Here is a 25,880-nt window from a genome sequence, read left to right as displayed (position 1 = left end):
GAATATTGCAAAAAATGCTGATGAATTCTTTTATTTATTTATTGCCAGTCCCAGGGCTTGAACTCAAGAGCATGAGCACTGTCTTTGGGTTTTCTCAAGGCTAGAGCTCAACTACTTGAGCCACAGCACCATTTCCAGCTTTTTTCTACGTATGTGGTACGAAGGAATGTAACCTGGGTTTCCAAACATACTTAGGCAAGCACTCTACCACTAGGCCAAATTCCCAGACCCCCAAAAATATTGATAGATTATTGAAACTGAAAACTCTAAAGGCCTAACCCATCAGCCAATCCTTTCCTCTAATTTAATCTCATGTTATAAATAAAATGAAATACAAGGTTAAGAAAATTTTTGAAATGGACAATACCATTGAAAAATTAATTCAATAAAAAATAGAACAAAGTATTGCAATATATAGAGGTTTACTGGAACTATGGCTCATGGGATGCAGTGCTTGCCTAGCAAATCAAACCCTAGTACCAAGAAGTGGGGGGGGAATATATGTATATACATATATATAGGCTCATAAATGACATATCTTTGGCAATACAGGAACATATAGAAAGCGATAAGTGTACAAAGGAACCAAGCCAAGTAAAAACATTAAGTCAGAAGTTCCAAAGCAGCTGTAAGTTTACTGGGTACTTTTCTCTGAATGGTCTAACCCTTAGTATAGTTTAAACTATGAATCATAGCAGTCCTACAAAATAGGTTATACTGCTATTACCTGTTCCGGATGAAGAACTTGGGCCTTCAAGAACTTAAATGACTTGCTCAAAGCCTCAAAGATAGGAAGTGGCCAAACCCATCTGAAGAGGCAGCCTCACTAAGCAAAGAAACAGGGCAGAGACACTTCCCAGGCCTTTAGTGTCCCTCTGGGGCTGTTTGACTGAGTTTGGCCTGTGGAATGTGGGTGGTAGAATGGTATGTGCTACTTCCAGACCTGACCCCTAAAACCTGATCCTCCACATGCCCCATCTCCTGACCACAAGCAGCAGATCCATAGCAACCTGGGAGCCACATACTGAGCCATCTACCATCTGACTCTCTTAACATCTCCAAAAGCTTCCCCGATACTCCCCAACTCACAGTAGAGTGTAACATGTGAAAGAAATAAACCTTCGCTATTTTAGGTGATTATTTTAGAGATTCAACAGTAACTATGGTTAGCCTAAACTATAGTCAATTCAAAATATAGAAGCTTTCATTTCACATTTTTTTTTTCTTTTGGGGGGATGCCAGTCCTGGAGTTTCACAGGGCTCTGCCCCTGAGCCTCTTTCTGCTTAAGGCTAGCACTCTACCACTTGAACCAAGAAGCCATTCCTGCTTTTCCAAGCAGTTTATTGGAGATAAGAGTCTCACAGGGACTTTTCTGCTCCAGCTAGCTTCAAACCCTGATTCTCAGATCTAAACCTCCTGAGTAGCCAGGATTACAGGCGTAAGCCACCAGCATCCACCTACATTTCTGAAACATATACATGCAAATGTAAAACAAATAGCAAATTTATAACAAAATTTGCCATCTCAGCTAAAACTGAGCCAGAGGTAGAAAGCCTTCTGGAAAGCGCGCTTTTCTAAGGCCTCCCCTAGCATCCTGCATATTTGCATCAATATAAAAAGGCAAAACTAAAACGGCAGTCCTCCTTCTGGGTCAGTACAACTCCAGTTGGACCCTTAACCCAGATGCTTTTAAACTACTCAGACTGAACAACTATACCCACCAGCCCTCTTAGACAAGGTGGGCATTAACAACCTAGCTGGACTGTTCACTAGGACCTGCTCTCTTTAGCAGCCTTGACACATGGACCTTTTCATGTCTTTTACTTCATCTATTTATCTTACTATCCTTCAGTACCTCAATAAAACACACTGACCCAACCCAGAAGTTCACAGACACCACCAGCGAGGAACCTTGCTGCCACTGCAGCAAACTTCACTATAAAAGCAACAGCTAAGAACCACTTGCCTCCAGAATACAACGCTGAGGGAGGAGGAGGTTCCACCTGAAAGTTGATTCAGACCAACCCTCTAAAGCCTACAGAGAGGATCTCAGAGAGGGATTTTACTTTACCCTTTAAATAGACCCTTCCTGCCCAAATATCTGAAGTACTACAACAGCCAGAGACAGAGTGCCACTGGGATCCAGAAAGAACCTGTCAGCCAACTGTAAGAAGTATAGTTCAGACAACCTTTGACTGTTAGGGCCACCAAGATCCCAAAACTCCACTAGGCTTTTGGGCTTGACATTACATTCTTCCCAGGCAGCCTCCAGAGCATGACTTCCCACACCAGGAGGATTAAAAACTGGCATTTTCTGCCCAGTCTTTGGCTCTTTTAATGGATAGTGGCCCTAATGAGCTGGCCAGGCTACACCAGATCTACATTAGTGTGTGAGGCTCCCCAGCTAAACCCACTGCCACCCTCTTCTCTTCCAACATATGGGATCTGCATCGGGGCTTTTCTTGCCCATTCCGCTTTCCCTTTCACCTTTCTTGGGGTTCACTCCCTAACAAACCTCATGAAATCCTAATTTGAAGCATCTGCTCTCAAACAGAACTAACACAACACAAAAACCATGTGACATCCACACTTGTGTGCTGCTCTCCTCATGCAGCCTCCCTGCTGCCCCATTCAACTTATCTTTGGTCCCCTTGCTTGAAGCAAGGGGAACTGTTCAGATTCTGGCCTAATGTATCAACCAGTGGGGGGAGGGGGAGGTGGTGGTAGTGTTATCCATCCTGTCTCAGCTCCCAATGCAACAAAATTCTACCTTCCATAATCTCCTTGGTAAATCCTGGAATTTTATCACAGCAGTAAGATGAACTAGTTGAAATTATACTCCTTTCAGCCAACAGCCCAGAATTAAAAATCCTTACCAAGATTTCCAATCAACTATCTTTACACACAACAAATCAGACTGAGTTCACATCCTGAAATTATATGTGCTCTTTGAAAACCATAATAAAAGGCTGGGGATGGAACTCAGAGATATAGCACATGGCTTAGCATACGGGGGGTCCCTGGGCTCCATTCCCAGTACTGCAAAACACAAACAACAAGCAAACCACCCCTCCAAAACAACTCACAAAAGAAACATAATAAAGTAAGTCATTGGAATAAATGTACCTTTTTATTTCCTAGTCCTTAGAGTGCTTTAAAATGGTAGGCCTCTTGGAGATTGGAATGTAAACACCCAGATAACTCTTTTTTTTTTTTTGCTTTTGGCCAGTCCTGGGGTTTGAACTTAGGGCCTGAACACTGTCCTTGAGCTCTACCACTTGAGCCACAGCACCACTTCTGGCTTTTTCTATGTATGTAATAACCTGAGTCTTTATGAATGCTAGGCAAGCACTCTACCACTAGGCCAAACTCCCAGCCTCCAGATAATTCTTAAAAACACTAACAGTGAGTTGTCTAACAATTTTTAAAATTTTTTTCAAGTCTTGGGGCTTGAACTCAGGGCCTGAACACTGTCTTTGGGCTCTCTCAAGGCTAGAGCTCTACCCCTTGAGCTGTCACAGTACCACTTCCAGCTTTTTCTTGTATGTTGTACAGAGGAATCAAACCTTGCTAGGCAAGCACTCTACCACTAGGTCAAACTCCCGGCCCCTTTTCTGACAATTTTAAGACAAAGGAAATAGTAGGTAGGAATTGTCACAATTCTTGGACACTAACAAGTGGTGTATTTTAAAATATTACATATCCTTTATCAACAGACCTTATTATTAACCAGTATATTATTCTTTTCTTACTGCGTACAAAGAAGTTTGCTTAGTAACCCCATCTCTGAATTTTTTCTTCACATTGGTCTTGTGTAGCTTTCAAATTTTCCATCCTAATTTTGTAGACTTCCGAAGTACCCCAAGTGCCAAGGAGGCACTAAGCCCACCCAGATCCAAGGTTAAAGGCAAGACAAGCAACTCAAGGGCTGGGACATAAGTGAAAAGCTGTGAGCTATGGCTACCACAAACCAAGGTTACAATTATAGCACTGCTCCCAATGCAAGGGATGTCACTGAGACAAATCACTGCACTTCCAGGGGTCTCAATTTCCTTCTTCGAATTAAAACTGAAAAATTACTCCTTTGGGGGAGAGAGGGAAAAAAAAAAAAAAAAAACTTCACCAGTTCTGACTACTCACCTGCCGGAATCAGGTCAACCATCTCTTTGCTATCAGCCAAGATGCCATTTGTGAAGCTAAATCAAGCGCTATTCACTTCCCATGACACCACAGAAATGTTCTGTCTTGTTTTCAAACACACCCCATGGTGTGGCACCTAAATCAGCGCCAAGTCTAGGGAGATGGACCCCCAGATGAAAACTAGCGCCCAGCTGTCTCTCTATACCAAGCTCACATCGTTTCTGAGTAAAAAAAAAAAAAAAATCAGATACTCAGGCAAGTTCCGGGCATCCCAGAAAAAGCACGGCTTATTTGGGGTAACAAACAGTCACCATCAAGCGCTCTTGGTCTGAGTATGAGTAACTAATCAGCTGACGGGTCGCCACCTTCCGTAGGACTCCAGAAACTCTGTGCTGTGCAAATGATGCTCCACGGAACACGGGACAATAAGCCTGAAAGCCACCGCCGAGCGAGCCCCCACTTTCCCTCACAGATGCCAGCGAGTCTTCGAGAACTGCCTTGGCTGCACAGGCGACCCCGTCCCACTGCAGAGAAGAGGGGCGGGGTGAGGAATGGGGCCACAGCTAAGCCTGCACTCGAGACCCCAACCAGAAACCTCTCAGCAACCCGCCCGCCCCGCCTGTCCGCCCCTTCCCGGCCCACGGCGTCCGGGCGGACCGGGGGGCTTCCAGGTGCGTGTCTGCAACGAGTGGCATTTCCTGGTCGCGCAGCGAGCACAGGTAATTTCACAACCCCATCAGCGCATTCCAGAAGCGAGAATCACATCTCGGGAACTTCGCCTCTCCACTCGCCACACTCGGCGGCGGCGCAGCGGGAAACGCGGCGGCTGAGGGCCGGGGAGGCGGGTGGGGGAAGGGCGCCCGGCCGAGGAGGGGGCGCGGCGCTACCCCTACCAACAACACAAACCTGAGTCGGGATCCTCTGGCCGCCCAGAGTGGTTGCCCATGCTCAGCCGCTTCGGCCAGCAGCCGACTTTGGCGATCCTCCGACCGGGTGTCCACTGTGCCGCAGCGCGCGCGCGCCGGCTCGGACGGGTGAGGCAGCTGCGTCCGCGGGTCCGGCTCCAGTCAAAGAAAGAGCCAGGCGCCTTCCAGCTCCCGGCGGCGGCCGGCAGAGCCGCTCCTCGCGCCCGCGGGAGGGACACGCCCCCCTCATCTGCATAATCCCCGCCCCTCCAAGCCACTCAGCCCTCCTGACTGGACCCGCCCCCTTCATGTGCATCCCGCCCGACTGACCCTGACCAACTCCACGCTATCCTCCAGGCGCGGCCCGCCCACCTTATCGGCATATCGATCTTAAGTGTCCCACCCACCTCATCTGCATGTCCGACTTAAGTGTCCAAGGGCCGCACATGACTGTGGGAGGGCTGCACCAGCTGACCGACTTCAAGCCTCCACCCGCCCACACTGCAGCTGGACAAGGTAGGCTGGAAAAACCCCACTGCGGGAAGACTGTAGCCAAGGGCCACCGGAAAGACAGGGTCTTGCGCTGTTATGGCAAATTAGATCTATCAGGACAAAAACCTAGGGCTGGTACTAGGCCGCCGCTTAATAAATATTGTGGGGGACAAACAACTCTTCAAGAGAAGAAAAACAATGCTGACAAAGCCTCGCTTACGACCCAAGATGAATACTGTGCACGCCAATCATAAGCGTGAGATCCTATTGCTGCTGTCAGAAATCACTAATTTACGAAGATCAACTTGAGCAATTTTCTTTTTACAGTGAAAACACTCAGCACTAAATTTTGCAGCGATAATACTTAGGACTAGTAAAATAATTAGTAGGATGGTGGTCTCTGCCTCTTGAATTATTTAACTCTGGTTTTTTTTTTTTTTAGTCTGTACTTCCTGATGATCAACATCTTAGAGCACATGGATTACTCTCTGTCTTAAAGTTGTTTTCAGTTGGGTTTTGTAGGTGCTACATCCTATTAGTTTGTGGTCTACCTCCTTGGTGGCCTCTTCTCAATTGCTTTTGTGGGGACTCCAAATCTCTTAGAACTCTAAACTCTGGAATAAAAAACTCAGCCAACCATCTCTCTATGTTCACATTTTCGTATTTTTCAACCTGTGGTTTTTAACATCCATTTATGAGGAGAGTGGGAGGGTAAAGAAGACAGAGGGGTGATAAGGTAAGATGTTACATATATGTGCATATGTACACATATATACACATCCACAAGTATATGCATATATAAATACATCAAAACAGCATAATAAAACCCACCAAATGCTTGGAAAAGGAGGGGAGGAAAAAGTGGGATCATGGAGGAGATGAGTTTGTTTGAGGAAAACTGTGTGCTTGTATGGCAACAAAATCTCATATTATGAATATGTCAACTCAAAAATTAAAATTAAAAAAGCCACGTGCCAGTGGCTCACACCTGTAATCCTAGTTACTCAGGAGGCTGAGAGCTGAGGATTGTGATTCAAAGCCAGCAAGCACAAAAAGGCTATAAAACTTATCTCCAAATAACCAGCCAGAAAACTGGAAGCTGCACTGTGGCTCAAATGGTAGAGCACAAGCCTTGAGCTGAAAAAAGCTCAGGGGCAGTGCCTCGGCCCAGAGTTCAAGCCCCATGACCAACCAAAATAAATAAATAAATAAAACAAAATGGCCAGCCATTGTTGGCTTACACCTATAATTCTAACTACTCAAGAGGCTGATATCTGAGGATCATGATTTGAAGCCAGGCTGGTCAGAAAAGTCTTATCTCCAATTAACTACCAAAAAGCCACAAGTGAAGCTATGGATCCAGACTTTCTTATCCAAGTGTCCTTTTTTGGCCATAGGGAAACACTGTGGTTTGAAAGTCAAGAGTTATGCACTTACTAGGCAGATGTTCTACCCTTGAGCTACACTCCCAGCTGTTTTTTGTTGTTGTTGTTGGTTTTATATTTATTTATTATTTATTTTTGGTTGGTTGTACTTGAACTCCGCCTGGGCACTGTTCCTGAGCTCTTCAGCTCAGGACTAGCACTCTACCATTTTGAGCCACAGTGCCATTTCTGGTTTTCTGGTGGTTAATTGGAGATAAGAGGCTCATGGACTTTTGTGCTGGGGCTGGCTTTGAACTGAGATCTCGGCCTCCTGAGTAGCTAGGGTTACAGGCATGAGCCACCAGTGCCCAGTACTTCTTTTTTTGTTTGTTTGTTTTGTTTGGATTGTTTTTATTAATAAAGTCTCACATATATGTTCAAGTCAGCTTGGACAACAACCAGTTTATACTTCCCATAAACCTGGAATGACAGATGCATGCAACATACCAAGCTATAGGGTGACACAGGGAACTCGCAAACATTTTGCCCAGTCTAGCTTCAAACTGTTATCCTCCTGATCTCTGCCTAAATAATTAGGATTACAGATGAAGGTTATCATGCCTTCTAGATACCTCCTTTTGACAACTGCACTTGGAGGTCCCATCAGTAGTTCCATTTTAACTAGAACGAAACTCAATTTCTAGGGCCAGGAGCATAGCCTAGTAGTAGAGTGCACGCCTAGCATGCATGAAGCCCTAAATTCGATTCCTTGGTACCACATACTCAGAAAAAGCTCTGTGGCCCAAGTGGCAGATCACTAGCCTTGAGCAAAAGTGTCCAAGGACAGTGCCAAGGCCCTGAGTTCAAACCCCAGGACTGGCAAAAAAAAAAAAGAAGAAGCTCAATTTCTTTCTCCTCTATCTTCTCTTTGTCCATAAATGGAAACTGCATTCCTTCTATGACTCAGGCCAACAACTTTAACTTGCCTCACATGCCACATCAAGCCCATGAGTGTTACCTGTCAGTATAGATGGCATAATTCATAAATGCTGCCACATCTGAGGACTTCTTACTTCCTGCACTGTCATCTCCTGCCAGAATAACAACAGTCTCCCAACAAGCCTCTCTTCTCCAGCCCCTCCCCATCTATTCCGTTCTCCACATAATAGTGAGTGATGCTTCTAAAACGTAGTTCAAATAATGCCACACCTTCTGGCACCTCCCCTTAACAATACTCTATCTTTTTGTCTCATGCAGGAAAAGTCAAAGTTGATATTCTCCAAGTCCCTGAAAAATCCTTCCCTCTTGCTTTCCTGATCTCAGAGGGCTCCATGCCATTCCTCAAATGAACCAGACATTCTCCCACATGTAGGCCGTGGCACCTGCTGTTCCTGCTCCCTACAATACAACACTCTTCCTCCTGTAGCTGTGTTATGGCTCACTCTCATTTCCCAGGTAGGTCTCTGCTCAAATGCCATCCTATTATGAGATGTTTTGTTCATCACATCACCTTAGAAAAGCAGACCTTCAACACAGACACGCATATGTTTTGCTGAGTTCTGTGACACACTGCTATTAAGTACAGCAGTCCCTCTCAGAACCTGGATTAGATCCCTGAAACTGATGATGCACTGAACCCTATATATATACTATAGTTTTTCCTTCACACCCATACTTAAAATAAAATTTAATTTTAAATTAGGCACAGTAAAAGACCAATAATAACTTACTACAGATTTTACCAACTATGTAGCACATAATTTTTTGTTAAGAACTACATATTTGAATTACTAAATATCACTATTCCGATACATTGGTCCATTAAATGGAATAAAAGTTACTTGAGAGCCTGGAGTTTGGCGTAGTGGTAAGAGTGCTTGCCTAGCATGCATAAACACCTGGGCTCGATTCCTTGGTACCACATATATAGAAAAAGGCTGGAAACAGTGCTGTGGCTCCAGTGGTAGAATGCTAGCCTTGAGAAGGCCCAAGGACAGTGTTCAGACCCTGAGTTCAAGGCCCAGGATTGGCGCAAAAAAAAAAAAAGTTACTTGAAGGCTAGGTACTAGTGGGCTCATGCCTGTGATCCTAGCTACTCAGAAGTCTGAGACCTGGAGGATCTCTGATTGAAACCCAGACTGAGTGGAAGACTGTAAGATTCCATCTTCAGCAAAAAAGACTAACAGTGTGGCTCAAGTAGTAGAATGCCAACTTTGAGTAGAAGGCTAAATTAAACCACAAGGCCTCAAGTTTAAGCCACAATATTAGCATACACAAAAAAGTTACCTGAAGGGCCAGGAGTTTGACCTAGTGGTAGAGCATATACGAAGCCCTGGGTTTAATTCAATTCCTCCATACCACATACACAGAAAAAGCTAGAAGTGGTGCTGTGACTCAGGTGCTAGCCTTAAGGGCCGGGAATTTGGCCTAGTGGTTAAGAGTGCTTGCCCAGCATGCACGAAGACCCAGGTTTGATTCCTCGGTACCACATACATAGAAAAAAGCTGGAAGTGGTGCTGTGACTCAAGTGATAGAGTTCTAGCCTTGAGAAAGTCTAAGGACAGTGCTCAGGTCCTGAGTTCAGTCCCGACGACTGGCAAAAAAAAAAAAAAAGAATGCTAGTGCTAGCCTCAAGCAAAAAGTGTCTAAGGACAGTGGCCAGGATCTGAGTTCAAGCCCCAGGACTGACAAAAAAAAAAAAAAAAAAAAACTTAATTAAAAGCAAACACTATACAATGACTCGATTAAATGTACCTGAAAGTAATTGACTCCTCTGTTTCCAGAACTATAATTTGTGAACTATCATTCTGAGCTTGTACACATTGTAACAGTGGCAGAACTTCAGTAGACAGGCACTTTATATACTTATCCATAGAGGATGGATTGGTAAATAATTAATTTGATAAAATATCAAGTGTAGCTGGGCGCTGGTGGCTCAAATGATTTGAAGCCAGCTAGGGCAGAAAAGTCCCCATGAGACTCTTAACCCCAATTAACTACTCAAAACCTGGAAGTGCCCCTGTGGCTCAAAATGTTAGAGTGCTAGCCTTGAGCAAAAGAGCTCAGGGATAGTGCCCAAGCCCTAAGTTAAAACTCCACTACACACAAAAACAAATGGGGCAGGAGTTTGGCCTAGTGATAGAGTGCTTGCCTAGCATGCACAAAGACCAGCGTTAGATTCCTTGGTTCCACATACACAGAAAAAAGCTGGTAGTGCTGCTGTGGCTCAAGTGGTAGGCTTCTAACCTTAAGAAAACCCAAGCGCTAGAGCCCTGCAAGCCCAGGACTGGCAAAAAAAAAAAAAAAAAAAAAAAATGTGCTGTGTCTCCTTATGCACATATGACAAACCACCAACCCAACCTGCATTCTCTCATGAGAATGTGGTTCAGATTTGCCTCTCCTGGCTTGCTTACTTGCTTGCTTGCTTTATTTATTTACTTAATTCATTCATTTGCAGTACTAAGGTTTGAACTCAAGACTGTCTTTCAGTCATGCCTCCAGCGTTATGTCATCTCTTTAATGCAGGCCTTTTCTTTTACAAGAGCAACTTCCATTAGTTTCCCCTGCTCAGTTGTGCCCACTTTTATTTCCAGTTACTCCTCTCAGCTTTTTTTTTTAAATGCAAATCTGACTCAGGTTTAAAAGCTCCCTGTGGCTGGGCAAGGTGGCTCATGCCTATGATCCTAACTACACACAGGAGGCTTAGATCTGAGGATCAAGGTTCAAAGCTAGCCCGGGCACAAAAGAACCTGAGACTCTTATCTCCAATTAACCTTTAGGAAAACAAAACAAAACAAAACAAAAACAAACAAAAAACCAAGAAGTGGGACTTGGCTCAAGGGTAGGGCTGTAGCCTTGAGCAGAAGAGCTCAGGGTCAGAGCCCAGGCCAAGTTTAAGCCTTATGACCATCCTCCCCCTCCCCCCCAAAAAAAGCTCCTGTGGTTTCCATCTACTTTTCAGAAGAAATCCTCACCTCTTAAGCTTAGTACATAAGGTCTTTGCATCACCTTGCACTTCAGTTCTACCCTTTCTGTTTCAGCTTCATCTGTTGTCAGTGCAGCACACCTTCCACTTTATATCCCAGCAATTAGACTTTCTCAGAATGCAGCCGATTTAATGCCATAGACCTCTGTGGTCTTAACTCTGCTGTACTCTCTTCTATATCTTGGCTGCTCAGCAAATGCCTATTCATTGGCTGTGACCTGAATTGCCCCTGCCACCCAGAAGGCTGCTGATGCTCTGACCTCCAATGTGAGATACTGGGAAATAGAGCTTTTAGGAGGCAATTAAAGTTAAATGAAGTCATCAGGGTGAGACCCTAATCTAGTAGGATTAGTAGCTTTAAAAGGACACCCCCATCATATAGGAATGCAATAAGAATGAGAACTTGTTTAAGCACAGCCTTCACAAGAACCCAACTGTGCTAGCATGGTGATATGACTTCCAGCCTCTAGCAATTGTGAGAAATACATTTATGTTGTTTAAGCTGCTCAAAGTGTGGCATTTTCTAATAGCTACCCATGTGCACTAATAGATCATCTTTTAAATTCTTGCTCTGGCATCCCTTTGATAGAATTCAGTATTATCTCCCTCCCAGCACTTATGCCTGCTTATTTTTCACATAACTATACTACCGCAGCCATTCTTACAAGAAACAATGTTTATTTGCCCTACAATATGAGTAAAAGAGTTTTTCTTTATTCTTTTTGGCTAGTCTTGGGGCTTGAACTCAGGGCCTCATGTTCTCACTCAACTTTCACCACTCAAGGCTAACACTCTACACTTGAGCCACAGCTCCATTTCTGGGTTTTTGCTAGTTAACTGGAAACAAGTCTTGTAGACTTCAGGATGGTTTCAAACCATGATCCTCAGATATGAGCCTCCTAAGTAGCTAGGATTATAAGTATGATACACTGGTATCCAGCTTAAAACATTGTTTCACGCCCAGGCACAGTGGCTCAGGCCTGTAATTCTAGCTACTCAGGAGGCTGAGATCTGAGGATCAAGGTTCAAAGCCAGTCCTGGCACAAAAGGACCTGAGACTCTTTTCTCCAATTAACCTCTAGAAAAAAGGAAGTGGGGCTTGGCTCAAGGGTAAGGGTAGTAGCCTTGAGCTAAAGAGCTCAGGGACAAAGCCCAGGCCAAGTATAAACCCCATGACTCACAAAAAAGAAAAGAAAAAAAAAACATTGTTTCAAACAAAAAGAAATCTACTTAGAGTATTTAAGTCCAAAGAATTATTTGTTATCTACAGAAATTCTGTTACTGTAATAAGACTATTATAAAAACTTCAATTCTACCCAAAGGAAACTACATTTTTAACAAAAAAAATTGATCATGAATGTGTTTATCCCAAAATTTACCTGAAAGAAAATAAGCATCAAAAAAAATCTAAGAAAATTAGACAAAAAAAGAGTAAAGAAAAGATGTAGTTGTTTTTTTTTCAAATTTCAAATGTGCCATAAAATTATTTAAAAATATTTCAGGACCTCTCCCATGCTGGGCAAATACTCTACCACAGAGCTACATTCCCAGCCCAAAGAAAAGTTTAAAAGGTAGTGTACCAGGGGCCGGGAGTTTGGCCTAGTGGTAGAGTGCTTACCTAGCATGCAGGAAGACCCGGGTTCGATTCCTCGGAACCACATACATAGAAAAAAGCTGGAAGTGGTGCTGAGGCTCAAGTGGTAGAGCTCTAGCCTTGATAAAGTCCAAGGACAGTGCTCAGGCCCTGAGCTCAAGCCCAGGACTGGCAAAAAAAAAAAAAAAAAAGGTAGCGTAGTGATGGCTCATGCTCGAATCCCAGCTACTCAGGAGGTTGAGTTCTGAGGACTCAAGTTTGAAGCAAGCTAAGACAAATCCAAGATCCTTATTTCTACTTAATCAGCAAAAAGTGGAGGTGTGGCTCAAGTACCAGAGAACCAACTTTGAGTGAAAAAGGTAAACTAGAGCATGAGTTCAAGCCCAAGTACACTGGCAAGAAAAAAAAAAAAAAAGGCAGCACAGTGACTGGTCAGGCTGTGTACATGGAACAGTAATGCTCATCTCAGCCACAGTTGGAAATGGAGCTCTTATGCTCCAGACCAGTGTTAAATGGCCTCACAGTGGTTCCACTGTGACAGTGATGCTGATGTCAAAGGTGCTTGTGATGCTTGTAAAACAAGCAAGGGGACAGGGAGGTGACTCAGTGACAAAGCATGTATGGGACCCTGGGTTTGATCCTCAGCACAACAAAGCCAAGAAGGGTTGGGCACTGGTGACTCATGCTTCAATCTTAGCTCCTCCAGAGCTAAGATCTGAAGATTGTGATTCAAACCAGACCAGGCAGGAAAGAAGTCCCTGAGACTCTTATCTTGAATTAATCACAGAAAAAGCAGGAAGTGGTTGCTTAGCTCAAGTGGTAGAGTGCTTGACTGGGAGCAAAAGGACCTTAGGGACAGCACTCAGGCCCACAGTTCAAGGCCCAGGACCAACATGAACAAACAAAACTAAGAAGAAAACAGAACAAAGCAGCATTGTAATATTAAATTACTCTATATAATGTGTGATTTCATATATAAAGTTGCAATTAAGTTATAAATTAGATATTATAATTATACATTTCTGTTTTATCCATTTTTCAATGTTAAAGGACAATAAAAAAGAATATTTGAATGTATTTGGGATCCCTTTATATTTAGGCATATATAACTTTATATGTGTGTATGTGTATATTCCTGTTTTTTAAAATCTATATTAGGGGCTGAGGTATAGTTTAACAGTAAAATATAAGCTTAGCATCTACAAGAGCCTAAATTCAATCCCTAGCACCACATACACATATATATTCTATAATACTGCCAGGTTAAAGTAAAATAAATAAATGTATATAAGTATATAGCAAATGATTGCCAGGCACCAGTGTCTTACGCCTATAATCCTAGGTACTCAGGAGGCTGAGATCTGAGGATCACAGTTCAACACCAGTCCAGGTGCTAAAGTACGTGAGACTCATCTCCAATTAACCACCAGAGAACTGGAAGTGGCACTGATGGCAGAGCACTAGCCTTGAGCTGAAGAGCTCAGGGACAGTGCCCAGGCCCAGACTTCAACCTAAATGACTGGAAAAAAGAAAAGAAAAAAAATTATTAAGAAAGGAAAACAAGATGATTGGGAAGGGGTGTGTGGAGGGAAATGAGAACAAAAATCATGAGAAGGGGTATCAATGTGTGAGAAGTAATGCACCTACTACCTGGTGAATGTAACTGTAAACCCTCTATACATTACCCAGAATATATTTTAAAATGAAATTACATAAGGAATTCATTTTCTCTTTCTTTTGGTGCTTCTGGGGCTGAAACTCAGGATCTCACACTCTCTCAGGGCTTGCTTCCTTAACAGCTGGCACTCTACCACTTGGGTCATCCTCTAGTCCAGCATCTTGATGGTTAATTGGATATGGAGTCCTGAGGACTTTGCTCCCCAGGCTAGCTTCAAACTGGGATCCTCTGGTTCTCAGCATTTCTAAGTAGGTAGGATTATAGGTGTGAGCCACCAGTGCTTTACTAACTTCTATAGCAATTATCCTTTCTTTCTTTTCTTTTCTTTTTGGTGGGTCATAGGGCTTGAACTTGGCCTGGGCACTGTCTCTGAGTTCTTCAGCTCAACACTACAGTCCTACCTCTGGGCCTACGCATTGTCCCTGAGCTCTTCAGCTCAAGGCTACCACCCTGCCCTTGAGCCAAGCCCCACTTCCCACTTTCAGGATTAGTTGAAGATAAGAGTCTCAGGCTGGCTTTGAACCTTGATCCTCAGATCTCAACCTCCTGACTAGGATTACAGGCATGAGCCACAGAGCCCGTCTGTAGCAATTATCTTTAATGCCTCAACAATAAATATTTTGTTTTATAACTAATACATGCACAAAAAGCTCATATATTAAACCCAGAAATTTCATGCAAAATAATTATATATTTTAAAGATATCTGGCTGGCAAGATAATTCTTAACATTTATTGAGGAATAGTGACTCTAAGCATCATTTTAAGTAATACATATATATATATGTAAGTATGTATATTAGTTTATTTAATCCTTACCAAAAAAATCCAGTAAGATAAAAATTATTTTTTAACTCAGATTAAAGATTAAAACATGACCACAAATAACTTGCCTAAGGTGACTCCATTATAAAGTGGAAGAACCAGGATTTGAATCTGTATCTTAGATTCCCCACTTCTACCCCCACAGGGCTTGATGATTCACTCGGAAGACTCACAGAAGAAAGCAGAGTTGTGCTCACAGATAAGGATACAAAGAAAAAGGAAAAGCCTGTAGATCGAAGTCTAGAGGAAACCAGGCACTCACTTTCAAGGATCTTCTCCCAGAGAAGTCATTTGAATTATTTCCTCTAGGAGAAGCCTATGAAATGTTGCCTATCAGGAAATCTCATTGAAACCCTGGGTTTTAACTAGAAGTTGGTTACACCCCTCCTCCTCCCCCGCCCCCCACATACACCCACTCCTGCCCTAGCCCATTTCATAATCTAGTCTTCAGGGGAGAAAGAAGATGTTTAGCATAAACCACAGGATTTGCACACAAGTTTTGCCTTAGGGAACTACTCTGTATGGAGTAGCAAAGGCCCATTTGTTAAAGACTTAGTCCCTAGCTTGCCACTTTAAGAAGGAGAGGCATAGCACAAGGTCACTGGTAACACACCCTAGAAGAGGCTTCCTTTTTTCCTTTCCAATTCCAGCCAAGAAGTGAATGGTTTTGAAGTTTACTCCTATGGAGATGAGCTTCCTTGCCACAGGCCCAAAAGCCAACCTGCATAAATCAAACCCTTCAGAACTATAAGCCAAAATAAATCTTTTTTTCTTTTAAAATATAGTCTAGAATCTTTAAGTAGTTGTAAAAGGAGGAGCTGACATCCAAAAAAATGTAGTTTATGAATACAATGCATCTTGATTAACGCCGCTACGCCGCTCTTTCATCATTCTCCTGCATCGCTGCCAAACTCATCTTTTTAAATTGATTACATCAAACATTTTGATACAATAGTAGAAAGCTAACATGCACTCTTTTCAGTTAAAATGGTGGAAAATCCAAGTTTCCTGCGTGACTCTAGGTAAGCCAGACTTGTAAACAGTCTAAAGACAGGCATCCTATGTCTGCCATGTCCATGCTTTTCTGGACAGAACTGTGTATCTCCCATTTGTCATTTTCTTCCTCCTCCTCCTCCTCCTCCTCCTCCTCCTCCTCCTCCTCCTCCTCCTCCTCCTTCTCCTCCTCCTCCTCCTCCTTCTTCTTCTTCTTCTTCTACCCCATTTGTGTTCTTAACAACTGCTGTTGCTGGAAGTGACACTGTGGCTCAGCCTTGAGCTGAGGAGCTCAGAGACAGCACCTAGGCCCAGAGTTCAAGCTCCATGATTGACCAAAAAAAAAAAAAATCCCAAAATAACAACAACAACAAAACTGCTATTGCATCCTTTTTGTTTATGATAGCAAAAGTCTGGTGGTGGGAAGGAAACCTTCCATTATCAAAACAAATGAACTAAATTACAATTCAGCTATAGAATGGCTTCCTAGGCTGTACATAGTCTCTAAAACAGTGAGTCAGATATATTGCTATAAAGTAAAAGAGTATTTATACATACTACTATAAAGTAGATCAGTATTTACATATACTGCTGTAAAGTAGAACAGTATTATACTAAGAATAGAATCCTTAACAACCATATATTAGGGGGAAAAAAACCTATACCCTCAGAAACCCAGATAATCTGGAAAGAGTTTAGAAATTATACCTCAAGGCACTGAATGAGAGTAGTTTTATAGCTCAGTGCTGGTGACTCACACCTATAATCCTAGCTATTCAAGAGGCTAAGATCTGAGGATTGTAGTTCAAAGTATAGGAAGGAAAGCCCATGAGACCCTTATCTCCAATTAACCACCAAAAAGCTGGGAGTGGAGCTATTGCTCAAGTGGTAGATTGCTAGATTTGAGTAAAAAAGCCAAGAAGGCTGGGAGTTTGAACTAGTGGTAGACTACCTGCCTAGCAAGCGTGAAGACCAGGGTTCGGTTTGATTCCTCAGTACCACATACACAGAAAAAGCCAGAAATGGTGCTGTGGCTCCAGTGGTAGAACTCTAGTCTTGAGAAAGTCCAAAGATATTGCTCAGGCTCTGAGCGCCATGGGACTGGCAAAAGTAAATAAATAAATAAATTTTTAAAAAAATTAAAAAGCTAAGGTCCAGGATTTAGACTGAGTTCAAGCATCAGTACCAGTGTACACACACACACACACACACACACACACAAACGGTGGGTTGTTGGGTTTTTTTTTGGGGGGGGGGGAGATCATGGGACTTGAACTTGGCCTGGGCCCTGTCCCTGAGCTCTTCAGCTCAAGGCTACTGCCCTAACCTTGAGCTAAACCCCACTTCCCGTTTTCTTGTTTTGTTTTGCCAGTCCTGGGGCTTGAACTCAGAGCCTGAGCACTGTTCTGCCACTTGAGCCACAGTACCACTTCCAGTTTTTTTCTTTGTATGTGGTACTGAGGAATTGAACCGGGGTCTTCCTGCATACTAGGCAAGCACTCTACCACTAGGCCAAACTCCCGGTCCCCACTTCCCATTTCCTAAAGGTTAATTGGAGATAAGAGTCTTAGGTCCTTTTGTGCCCAAGCTGGCTTTGCACTTTGATTCTCAAATCGCAGCCTCCTGAGTAGCTAGGATTACAGATGTGAGCCACTGTGCCTGGCCAAAGAGTTGTTTTCTACAGTAGGTAGGTTAACAATATCCTTATTGTAAAGTCCTTACATATTTTAAGGTTTTCTCTAGTGCAAAAAAGTTTTTACTTAAAAACACAGAAATTCTTAAAGTAAGTTCAAGTATAATCACTTATATTACCAGAGATTCTTCATTTTCTCGGAAGAATATTAATTAACTCTAATATACATATAATTATTTAATATTATATTCAGTTCTTCCTCATAATACTATTAAGGATTAAGTTTAAAGAAGTGACTAGAAGAAAGCTTCTGTCTTTATTCATCAAAATATCACTGTCAATATACTATCAAACTTTATTTTTAAGTTTTTAGGGAACCATTAGTAATGATCCTCTATGTGCTTGGTAACTCAGTTTTAACCATTATCAACTCATGCTAATTTTGTTTCATCTACTACCATCTACTTCTTCCTGTTAATCACTTTGAAGCAAATCTCAGACATCTTGATTCATTAGTAAATATTTCAGGAAGCATTTTCAAAAATACTTTGATGAATTTTTTACTGGGGTTTGAGCATGAGATCTCACACTTAACCCAGCTTGTTTGCTTGTCTGGTGCTCTATCACTTGAGCCACATCTCCAGTTCTGGCTTTTTCCTGGTTAATTTGGAAATAAGAGTTTCTAGGATCTGTCTGCCTGAGCTGACTTCCCCTCCATGATCCTTTGATCTCAGCCTCTTGAGTAGCTAGGATTAAAGGTGTGAACTACCGCTGCTCAGAAAGTTGCTTGTTTTTTTATTAAATTATGACCATACTACTATTTACCTATTTGAATGATAAAAATTCACAGTAAGGATAGTATCAAATGCACCCAAAACTCTCATGCATTCATGTTGTAAGCACAGACTGTACAACCACTCTGTAATTTTAGCAGTTTCTTAAAAACTACATATATCCTTATATGGTGTAGAAATTTCATGCCATGGTATTTTCCCAAATGTAGGCATTGAAAAATCACTTCTACAAAAAACACATCTGCACATAGTTGTTCACAGCTGTATTTGGACATTATCCTAAACTATGGATCAGACAATGGAATATTAGTCAGTGCTAAAAAAGACAATGAACTGTCAAGACATGAAAGAACATGATGTACCTAAAATGCTTATTACTTAGTGAAAGAAATCAGTCTTCAAGGTTGTGCACTGTATCATTCTAGCTATGAGACATTCTGGAAAAGGCAGAGCTACTGAGACAGGAAAATCCATGGTTGCCAGGTGTTTGGGAGGGAGGGATGAAAAAGTGTGGCACATGAAGGTTGTGAGACTATTCTATACAATAATAATGTCATGGATACATGCCATTATACAATTGTACATTATACAAAACCCACAGAATGTGTAACACCAAATATGAACCCTAATGTGAACTATAGACTTCAGATAGGTTCACTAGAAATGTACCAGAAATGTACCGCGCTGATTCAATATGTGAATGTCTGGGTGACGAGATCTATAGGAACTTTCTATCTTTTCACTCATTTATCTTAAAGATCATCTTTCAATTTTTCCCTCCCCCACCCCATTAAAAATTTTTATCGTTATGATTTGCTGGTTGCTGGTGGCTCATGTATATAATCTTAGCTACTCAAGAAGCTAAGTACCTTACAGTCTGAATTCTTACCTGTGAATTTTGTACACCCATGTTTCCCTAGAATGGAAAAGTTTAGAGGTACAAAAGGGGATCACATAAGGGGGTCATGTTACCAGTCCACAGTGGTATTTTTTCTGGTTCTAGTTATTCACTACTACAAATTGACCTTTGTCCTCACTACAGTGTTTTATTGATTTCTGAGCCTCACAAGAATGCGGCATCTTTTTCAAAGGAAGGACTCTCAATGAATTCAGTGCATACTCTTTAGGCTTTCTTTCCCAGACCTCTTGAGAAGCTCAGCTGCAACAATCCAGACACCCATCCCCTGCACAACTTAATCAGGGACCTCCCATGCCACTCCCTCTCTTCCTCCTTCCCTCCCCGCCCCCCTATATGCTGGTACTGGGGTCTGGATGTTGTCCCTTAGTTTTTTCTACTCAAGCATACTACCACTCAACTACAACTCCAGCTCTTCGGTGCTTAATTTGAGATGAAAATATCATGGACTTTCCTGCCAGGGCTGTATTCAAACTGGGATTCTCAGATCTCAAATAGGTATAAGCTACCAGCATCTGTCTGCTTCTGCTCTCTAAGCTGCACAACATATCATATTGTGCTTATCCACCAGTCTGTTCATGGACACAGGAATTCTTCAAACTTTTAGTTGCTACTGCACACATACATAGTTTTTCTTTTCTTTTCTTTTCTTTTTTTTGTCAGTCATGGGGCTTGAACTCTGAACTATGGACCTGGGCTTGAGCGTTGTCCCTGAGATCTTCAGCTCAAGGCTACCACGCTACCCCTGGAGCCACAGCTCTACTTCTCATTTTTCTAGTGAATAACTGGAGATAAGAGTCTCATGTTCGTTAATACCCGAGCTGGCTTTGAACTAAGAACCTCAGATTTCAGCCTCCTGAGTAGCTAGGATTATAGGCATGAGCCACTGCGCCCAGCCATAGTTTTTTTTTTTTTTTTTTTTTTTTTTTAGAATCTCTGCTTCCTGTTCTTTCGGGTATATACCAGACATTCTGTTTTAATTTTTAGGACAGTTCTTTGTTCTGCATTCTTTAAGCTATCAAGCATAAATCATTTAAATAAAAACAATGTCATTTTCTTAGCAAAAACTAAAAATACTATTTGTGTACCCTGCTCAATATGACAGAAAACAAGGTATTTCCATGACTTAAAATAACTTAAATTCCTTTATTCAGTAAGTAATGGTCAATACCTATTTTGTACATGACACTATTCAAATTTTCCATATTCTGAAGGAGGAAAAAAGCTCAACTTTCTTATGAAGCTAAAGGCCAACTTACTGAACAAGGACTGAGTTCCCACAACAAAGCAAGCCAAGACAAACTTGAACATGAAGAGAAAAAGTAAAGGGAAAGGTAACAAAGCCATGTAACTGAATCAGACTCTTGAGTTCCTTGGGCAAATAGCATGAAGATTGGTCTAGAAAACACTCCAAACTATGAAAAAGAGGCAGGAAAATCCAAGAGGTTCTATGAGAGTGATAAGTAGATTAGTGGTTGCCTGGAGCTCCTCACAGAAATGGGCTAGAAAAGGGAAGGAGAGAACTGAGACAAATGTTTTTAAATCCGTTTGTGAAGATAGCTGTAATGCATTTACTTTATTAAATATCACTAGATCTATACATTTTAAGTGGATAAATGTTATGGTATGTAAATTATTCGTTAATAAAGCTGGTGTGTGTGTGTGTGTGTGTGTGTGTGTGTGTGTGTGTGTGTGTTAAGATCAAGGGAGAAATTACAAGAGCTTTCCAGGCTGTATTCTTTACACACGCGCGCACACACACACACACACACACACACACACAAAGCCCCATTCTTACTTTGAATCTATTAATATAACTGAAGCTCTGGGTGCTTTGCCTGCTGGGAATGAAGGCTGAAAGTACATAGGCTTTGAGGAAGAAAAGATAAGGGGGAGGGAGGCATCCCCTAACCTGAGAAATGCTTGGTTACTGAATCGGGTTCAATTCAAAGCAACCAAGGGTTATTAGGCAGGACAGGGTAGCATGTGGAGAGCATCCTAACAAATGGGAATATGGTACTGCTGAAGATTTTAAAGGGAAAATACAAATCCTGTGGTGAGTTGTTCCAGAAAGGCCTTTTGAAGAAGGTGCTGCTCAGGAACATGGTGAACAGTGCGGGCATTCATATCCTGAATGAACAAGGCAAATCAGGCCTTGTCACCTCACAAAAGGCTGAGTGTCTACAAAAGTCACAACAAGGGCAAAAGATAAGGCATAAAATCCTGTGACTCAGGGCAAGTAGTTGCCCTTGGTGCCTTACCTGGTGAAGAGCCTTGAAGGCTCCGATGAAAACTGTGGTTCAGGAAAATACTCTGGTGGTTCTCAACTTTTCTCTTCGGCACCTTCCACTTAACATTTCTCACAGAGCCAATAACCAAAATAGCCGGGGTACCCCCATGTTATCAGACACACTGACAGATACCCTTGGCACCATGAAAATGTTTGACCAGTGAAATGTCTTCATCTCAATGATACAGGGGCACTGCTGTTCCCAGTGTTGGGTTGACAGTGTATTGAGAGTCAGGCAGATGTGTCCTCAAGCCTATTTATGCTTGTATTTTATCTGCATAAGTTAATTGTTATATAAGCCAATGAACTGAAAGAAGTGAAAGAGGGAGAGCAGGTAGGAAGGAGAAAGGCAGGAAGGGAACAAGGATGACAGAGGAAAAGGAAGGGAAGGAGGGAGGGATATTTTTCAAAAGTCACACTTAAATGGACTGAACTACTCAAAATGCCAGAAGTACTATATAAGATTAGGTAAGGATCCTATTGGATGAAGATTAGATAAGGGATCTTCTTAAATATCAATATTCTTGCTCATATTTTACAGGACTAAACAACTAAAGCTAGATATCACAGATCATGGAACATTCATTACTGGTGTGGAAAGATGTGATGCAACCTTAATCAGTGAATAGATGCACAGCCAAATATCTTAGATGCAGAAATTAAAAAAATCCTTTTTCTTTTAAAGGTTCTCTGATTTAACAAACATTTTCAACTAATTGGCCCCCAAAGTTCCCAATTACACATGGTAAGAAAGTAAGTCAAATGTCCACAAGACCGAGAAGGCTAAGCAGCTGGTCCCAAAGGCACACATAACACTTTGCCAGGGAGGCTAGAAAATCCTCAACATGTTGGTTCTGACTCCAAACCAGTAGCCAATTTCTGACTAGAAGTGGAAGGAGAGTCCAGTGTGATGTTCTTGGGGTATTCAGGTAAACAGGAACATCTGGGTAATAACTGAACATGAGACAAGTGGCCTTGATAAAATCAGGAGCATGGGCTAGTGGTAGAGCACTTGTCTAGCATGCTTGAAAGCTCTGGGTTCCATCCCTCTCTACCACAAACAGAAAAAGCCAGAAGTGGTGCTGTGGCTCAAGTAGTAGAGTGCTTGCTGTGAGAAAGCACAAGACAGTGCCTAGGACTGGTAAAAAAAAAAAAAAAAAAGAAAAGAGTTGGCAGAAACCTCTTAACTAATGGTCTGGGAAGCACATTCTTGAGAAGGAGGTAGGTGGTTTAAAATGGTAAAGGAGGAGCTGGGTATTGCAGTGCACACCTTTAATCCCATCTATTTGGGAGGCTGAAATGGTAAGGGCTACAAGTTTGAAGCCAGCTATGTTTCAGTGAGCTATGTAGCAAAACTGAAATCTTAAAAAAAAAGTAAATGGCTCCCCAATGTTCTCTTAGCACTGATTATAATTCTATGTTTTCTCGGGCATATGACTATGGTCAAACCTTAGTGATACAGGAAACAGATTCAGGAAAACCATCAGTGAGGTTCACTTTCCTGGCCCAGGGAAATTCCATGCTTTGTGTATATTGTAATGAACTGCTGTGAATAATCACCACCAACTTAAGAAATAGGTATGCAGTGACAGAAACCAGAGGGTTTTTTGTTTTTCTAGAACACAATCCTGTTATCAAGCCCAGGCTTGTCTTGACCCTCAATTATCCTCCCTGAGTACTGGAGCTACAGAGGTTTACCATCTTGCTTGGCTTTCCAAAACTCATTTAAGAGAAAAGTACAAGTGCAGACAGATGTGTCCCTATTTCCCATTCTTTATATGGGAAGTATGGGGGAGACATGTTTAGTTCCTCCACATTGAGTGGCTCTAGAAAGATTCCAAATTGCACAATATCAGTGCCAACTTGCCAAAGGGATGGGACTAAATTGTCTACTATAAATTATGGCATTTATTAAAAATATGAACAAAAAATTAAAAATGTTTACCTGCTAAAAGATGAAGACCTAAATAATGAACCTGGTGGGAACAGATTTTTAAAAGGACTGACTTGTGAGGAGACCTAGTGATAACTAGGAACCAATGTTGACAGACCAGGAATGCCATCAAGAAGAGCTGAGGATGGCAGTTCATAGCCAGTCCAAACAAATCAGAAAGACTCTTATCTCCAATTAACCAGAAAAAAGGTAGAAGAAGCGGTGTGGCTCAAGTGGTAAAGCTTTGAGTAAAAAAGCCAAGCACAAGTGTGAGGCCTAGAGTTTAAGCTTTAGTACAAGAGGCCTGACTCAGCTCCAAGGGTCTTCCCATAGCTTTCATTCTGTAATCTACAGAGCCCAGTGGTTGGTAGTAGATTAATCTGCTCCAGGACACACCACCAGGAGGTGCTGAGACATGGGCAAAGTGGTGACCACTTTTGCTGTAGTCTCCACATAGTATCCACTGACTAAATCATTTCTGTTCCTCTGGCATCAACCCCCACACACATAGTTCCTAATATAAAACTGAGTGTGTGTGTGTGGTGGGGGGGAGAAAAATATGGGAAGGGGCAACAATGTTCAAGAAGTAATGTACCTACTACCTGATGAATGTAACTCTAACCCCTCTATACATCACTCAGACAATAAACATTTTTTTAAAAGGGTATAAATGATTAAATATATGCTAATTTAATTTATTATACATCTCGGCTTTGATGTTCCAAAAATTATTCTCACCATATAAAACCAATATTACTTATTTGTCTTTGGAAACTGCTTGGAGAAACAGCCCATCCAAACAGTTAAGAAAAATCTCAGCATTGAAAAAAAAATCTCTCCATTGTAGAGGGGAGAGGAAGAGGGATCAATAATATATACTTCTAGCCATCTGTACTGTAATTTGCCTAAGAAAAGTACTTTCCACTGTATCAAAGTAATTTTTGAAATGGAAATCAATATGCAAACAAAGATGATTCAACAGCAAGTTCAGTGACCCAAGCACACTGAGGAGGACAGAACCCAACACAGACTCCACTGTGTGTCAGCAGCCAGGAAAAGCAGCATAAGAGATCTGATCATGTTTTCCATTCAGAGACATGGACATTTCAGAAGGTCATGGCCAAGTTCAAGGGCTGGAACTTTAATATTCCATGAGTTCAATGGAAAGACCTCCCAGTTTCCCTTCCATCCAGTGTGATGATTATGCAGAACCAGAAAAGCAGAACTTTCTTCCAGAATAGAAAAACCTGTTTTAAGATAGGGCCCTAGGTCAGCACTCTACCACTAGGCCAAATTCCTGGCCATAAGATAGGGCCCTGTTTCTTTCCCTTTTCTCTTCCTCCATAATAAAGCCAGGGGTACTGGCACCAAGCCAGGTTGTTCTGAACAAGTGCCAGCTGAAAGAAGGAGCTCAACATTTAGGAACATTCATATTGAAAAACTAGTAAGTGAATCCAAACATTTAGAAAAAAAGAAGCAAGTCCTCTTCAAATACTTCAGTCCCATTTGTATTTTAGTACCGAAAACTGAACCAAGGCTTCACCCATTCAAAGCAAACACTCTACCACTTGAGCCACACACCCCGCCCTAGGAACCATGTTCTAATAGGAAGGACATTTACAGTAGAACATGTCCCATTGTCCTCTATCTTATTTGCACTTCCTACCCACCTCTAGTCTGGACCATGCATGCCACCATGCCCAGCTATCTATGAGAAGGGGGTCTTAAGAACTCTGCATAGGCTAACATGGAACCATGTCAACCAATCTCGGACTCCCAGGTAACTAGGATTTTTTTTAATAGGTGTGAGTCACTGACACCAGGCTTAACTTATTTTTGACCAATTCACTATCATTTTCAATAAATGGTGCGATAGTAATTAGATAGCCACAGTAAAAAAAGAATTGAACCTCAAGTCTCACACCCTATGCAAAAACTAACAGAATAGATTGGTCACTTAAATGTAAATGTAAAATTAGAATCCCTGTGTGTGTGTGTGTGTGTGTGTGTGTGTGTGTGTTTGTCTGCGTATATCGCTCCTAGGGCTTGCACGCAGGGCCTAGGTGCTGTTTTTGAGCTGTTCTCAAACCTAATGTTCTACCACTTGAGCTACAATTCTATTTCTGTTTTTTTGCTGGTTAATTGGAGTCTCATTGGCTGCCCTGGCTAGCTTTGAACTACACTTTCCAGATCTCAGCCTCCTTAGTAGCTAATATTACAAGCATGAGCCACTGCACCCAGCCAAAATTATACTTCTAACCAGGTGCTCTAATGGCTCATGCCTGTGAATCCTAGCTTCTCCAGAGGCTAAAAGTGAAGGACTGAAGTTTGAAGCTAG

The 25,880-nt window shown here is 42.0% G+C and overlaps 1 protein-coding gene across 4 annotated transcripts in view; it reads right to left on the bottom strand.

Moving 5' to 3' along the window:
* The window catches only part of Specc1 (sperm antigen with calponin homology and coiled-coil domains 1), a 243,978-nt gene that overhangs the window by 134,927 nt on the left and 83,171 nt on the right, over positions 1 to 25,880 (bottom strand). The window contains exon 1 of one of the 4 annotated variants that reach the window (XM_090349470.1): positions 5,048 to 5,136. The exons of the other annotated variants lie outside the window; for them this stretch is intronic. Coding sequence (XP_090205596.1) covers positions 5,048 to 5,087 — 40 coding nt within the window. The 5' untranslated portion in view covers positions 5,088 to 5,136. Of the gene's footprint in view, positions 1 to 5,047; positions 5,137 to 25,880 lie in introns of those variants that run through there. 4 annotated transcript variants of the gene reach the window in all.

This window comes from Megascapheus bottae, chromosome 17, assembly GCF_031878675.1.
Source record: "Megascapheus bottae isolate mThoBot1 chromosome 17, mThoBot2.hap1, whole genome shotgun sequence".
NCBI lineage: Eukaryota > Metazoa > Chordata > Mammalia > Rodentia > Geomyidae > Megascapheus > Megascapheus bottae.
Note: the sequence above shows the minus strand (reverse complement) of the source record. Positions and strands in the feature narration are given on the sequence as shown.